The sequence below is a fragment of the Botryllus schlosseri genome, chromosome 1 (assembly GCF_051294905.1).
Source record: "Botryllus schlosseri isolate E-star chromosome 1, Bs_hap1, whole genome shotgun sequence".
NCBI lineage: Eukaryota > Metazoa > Chordata > Ascidiacea > Stolidobranchia > Styelidae > Botryllus > Botryllus schlosseri.
Window position 1 is genome coordinate 6,191,677 of NC_137236.1, and position 4,153 is coordinate 6,195,829.

Genomic DNA, 4,153 nt, shown 5'->3' on the forward strand with positions numbered 1-4,153 from the left:
CACAGAACACCTTACAAGTCTACTTCTGATGTTCTGGCAGAATTTCTGACTATATTTCCTACTCGGAAAATATCTGGAAATTTTGGGTGATAACCACTTTTTTAGGCATAAGTATTTTCGGCCGAACTCCTCACGTAAGATCGCCGGTTCTCGAAAATTGTCATGCCTTATACCTTCTAATTAGGTATCATAAGAATCAGAAGATTGCTAGCTTTCCCTACAAGCAAAAATGAAGCGTCTAGGACGTAGACAAAAAAATATATGGTCAAATGAAGTAGCTGATATCACAGGTGATATCCGATTTTAACGGGGTTAAGCAAGTTGTGTTTTGTCAGGAATGAGTTTTTGATTTGATTTTTGAATTTCAGAAAACAATTGAAAGGAAAAGAGGAAGATGTTGAAAAGATGAAAAAGGACCTCGCCAGCGCTAATGAGAAAGTAATTTTCTTATTATTCTTTGTTTAGTTTGTTTTGGATGTCATACCTGTGTTCCATGTAGGCCCCTACTTACTGTGTTATTATCATTTTTGGTTCTGTTGTGGTGATTGATCGATGTGAGAAGAAATTATACACATTACGATTTTATTGTTTACCGTTCCCATAATTGGTTCTCAAGTAGAAGTAACAACGTATATTTCTGCTCAGTACAAATTGGAGAAGCAGCTTCCGAGTAAGTATAAAAGCAAGTATTCTAGGCCTATCTTTGCCCAAAAACTGAAATAGAAGTATTCCAAAGTCATGACCATTTGAGGAAGTAGTGCAGGTACTTTGTTATTGATCACCTCTAGTGTTGTATTTATTGAAGCAATTCCTTATTTGAATATTTTCATTATTTTATAACCACGCATACATATTTTACACAAATGTGAGGGTTTTAACACTCAACTATATTTCTTAGGCCAATCACGAGGTATCATGAAAACCCTGTTGTGTGATCGTTTCATGGTAGGTGATTGCTAATCATGTTTAGAGCAGTGGTTCTTGATCTTTTTTGATCTCATACCCCAAAAATTTCAGAAGCCGAATAATGGAACGTCATCATATCAAGCTCGACAATATTCAGGCTATTCTATGCCTAAAATAAGATAACTGATGACTAGACAAGGTGGATACAGTTCCTCTCGTGACGTCACCCTCAAAGGATGATGTTTTTGTAGTTTCTTGATGACGTTTTGTCCTTTTGCGGACCCCTAAAAACTAGTTCACTGACTCCCAAGTTTAAGAACCCTGGTTTAGAGATAATGCTTGGGAATTGGTCTACTGGTACATTTACTTCATTATACTCTATGCTTGACTATAACACAAAATGTCATGACTTTGTTCGAGATCACCATGATGTAGTCTGTGATAACCACCCTAGTATGAAGCATTCAAATTGGCCTGAGATTTGAATATTCTCTGAACATCATCCCGCAGAGTTGGTCAAAGTAGTCATCATTGGGACTAAAGTAGATGTAGTGTCGTAAATTGCTACTCTACTACAAATAGAAGTGGTAATTCCTAGAAATATTCTACGCCTCATTTTGCCTAAAAACTGAAGTAGAAGTAGTTTAAAATCATAACCACTCGAGCAAGTAGTGCTGCTTGAGTACTGAAAAGTAGAAGTACTTCGTTACTGACCACCTCCACCGTTCCATAGGTGACAGAGCTGTTAGGCTCCCGGCAGTCGTTTGAAGATGGGTTGAGAAAGAAAATGCAGCAGCTGGAACAGGAGAAAGGCGACATACAAAGCAAAGCGACCAACCGCGACAACAGCGTCACCAAACTAAGAAAAGAAGTCGAATTTCTCCGACAGCATCTGGTCTGTTGTTTCGCCGTACATCACTTCAGTTTGTGTACTTACCTTGACTTGTTGCCATCTGCAGAGAGACACGGAGGACCTGCTCAGTATGGAGGGGGGCAAAGTTAAGACCAAGGACGAAATGGATAAGTGCAGGAACGATATCGCCGATCTTGAGTATGCAGTTGGGAAAAAAGAAATCCGAATTCAAGAGCTTGAGAAAATGGTGAAGGAAAAGGAAGTGCGAATATTGTCGCTTGCCGGAGCCGCTAAGCCGACCCCATTGAAGGTAAACGATTGGACAGCGGTTTTCGAGCTTTTGGTCAGACACCCATCTTGGCTTAGCAAGAGCATGTAGATAAGAGGCATGCTCACTGAATGAAAAGTTGCGAGATAGCATAAGACGGATAAGCTATGAAATGCAATGGCATATGACAGTAGGTGAAGTGCATGTCAGATCCTGGTCAGGTAATCTGGAGCGTTGACTAGTTTTGGTCGAGATTTAGCTCAGTTATCCTGCAGCTGTGATCTGCGTTGTGCAGTAGGCCAGTGTGTACTGCGAATTTGAAAATATTATCATATTGTGAAGAATTTTATTGTTCTGAAGCCAATTTAATTGATAATATTTCTGCTGCTGCGTGTCATAATACGTCAAATACGAGTTCTTGACTTGGCCTGTCCTTACTATTACATAGGTTGGACACAATAATTAGTTGCGTTCGGATAATGCTGCCTGGTCTTGAACAGTTATCACTTGGCACGACAATTTAGGCCTACCGTTGGCTAATGGATTACAGGCAATTAAAATGAGTTTGCACAGTAGGATATTTTATCCCCGGCAGACATTCCATGATGTGAGCCCTGGCGGTTTAGCAGTTATGAAGAAGACCATCTTTGTATGATTTACCCTCAAAGAACCTTGAATAAGTTAAAAATCATGTCACAAAGTGTCGCAGAACCCCTTAAAATACTTTGCGGACGTCCGGTTGAGAACTGCTGCGAAAAGAATCATAGGTTCATTCATATGTGGATCATATGTCATCATATGTCGATCCGAAATCACCAAAGCATATTAAGAAACGGCGTAAGCCTGACATCTTTGATACGACGATAGATCAACTGCTAAGCGAAGTAACTGCACATTTTGCGCTTTATTAACAAGTGAACCATTTGAAAATGCTACAATCACAGATATCGTTTGGATCGTCACCAGCGAAGGACTTGTACCGACGAACACCGCCGTTGGTCTCCTCGACACCAAAAGTGTGCGCGCAACCATCAAAACCACATGGGAAACCCAAACCGTACGCTAAGGTCCGAGCAAAAGTCACTCATAAAATGGCAAACAACGGTCAGAAAAGGCCCAACAAATACGCACAGCCTCGAAGAACCAAAGTAAGTGATTTCAAAAGCCGACAGGCCCCGGCCAAAACTGACATGCTCATATACTTCAGGCGAATATGGTTAAAACCGAACCAAAACAATTTTAAGACACTTATGAGTTTCATGGATGAGAACAAAGACGAAATATGCTTCCATCTCGTGAGCGTTCTTCAATTTGCTTCTGCACCCGCGTTATTCAATTTGTATTCAATGAAATTTCTTTCACTGTTGGTGTACTGTTGGTGTTGGTGTACTGTGTTGGTACTGCTGCTGGGCTGCTGCCTGTAGCAAAAAATATTTATCATGATTGATATTTTTTTCTTCCAAAATATACTCAATTCTTGCCTCTGCTGGCTTTTGTTGATAGTTCCAGTAGTTCTGGTAGTATAAACTCGTAGCGTCCCCGGTGGCAGCTTGTTGATACGCTTGGGCGGTTGCTTGTGCCGTCGCCGCTTGCTGCACGGCGGTTTGAGTTGTGTAGCTTCCGTTGGTGGTCGGTTTTGCTGAATATCTGCTCAAAACAAAAACATTAGTGAAACTGTCGGAAAAAGTGATGACAAGATCTCACGTTTGTCGTGCCCCGGCTGTCTTACTGCCACTGGTCGGGCTGGAGGCCTCAGTCTTTGGCTTTTTGGATTGGGCCGATTCCGCCGCAGTCTGCAGCCTTTTCTTACGACTCCGGTACAGCTTCCGATGCTCGTCGTAGACATTTTGTACCATGTGCCAGATCAATCAAAATCATCACACTAGCCACTTTGAAATCTCCACCACCGAAACCCTTACAGAGTGGCGTCCTTGCCAAAGTCTTCCATGTACTACTGCTTTCTTTGGGAAAACACAAACTTGCTCTCTTCGCCGAGGTGTTGACTTTCCAGCGCCAGGTCGCACGCCTTGCAGAAGCTCTCCTCGTCACCATGGGAATATTCCAACCCGACCAGATCCTTATACAGTTGCTCCTGAACACATACAGAGAGGACAATGCGGCAAACG

At 41.8% G+C, this 4,153-nt stretch overlaps 2 protein-coding genes across 2 annotated transcripts; one reads left to right on the forward strand and one right to left on the reverse strand.

The window, feature by feature from the left end:
• Positions 1 to 362: 362 nt before the first annotated feature.
• On the forward strand, positions 363 to 3,398 carry LOC145432976 (uncharacterized). Its single transcript, XM_080309840.1, has 5 exons — positions 363 to 438; positions 1,640 to 1,801; positions 1,866 to 2,069; positions 2,972 to 3,175; positions 3,235 to 3,398. Exons 1-5 carry the CDS (start codon positions 406 to 408, stop codon positions 3,268 to 3,270), a joined length of 639 nt encoding a protein of 212 aa, XP_080165966.1. The 5' UTR covers positions 363 to 405; the 3' UTR covers positions 3,271 to 3,398.
• Positions 3,334 to 3,877, reverse strand: LOC145437486 (uncharacterized). Its single transcript, XM_080314748.1, has 2 exons — positions 3,732 to 3,877; positions 3,334 to 3,674 (listed from the first exon to the last, which is right to left on the reverse strand). Exons 1-2 carry the CDS (start codon positions 3,871 to 3,873, stop codon positions 3,334 to 3,336), a joined length of 483 nt encoding a protein of 160 aa, XP_080170874.1. The 5' UTR covers positions 3,874 to 3,877.
• Positions 3,878 to 4,153: the final 276 nt, after the last annotated feature.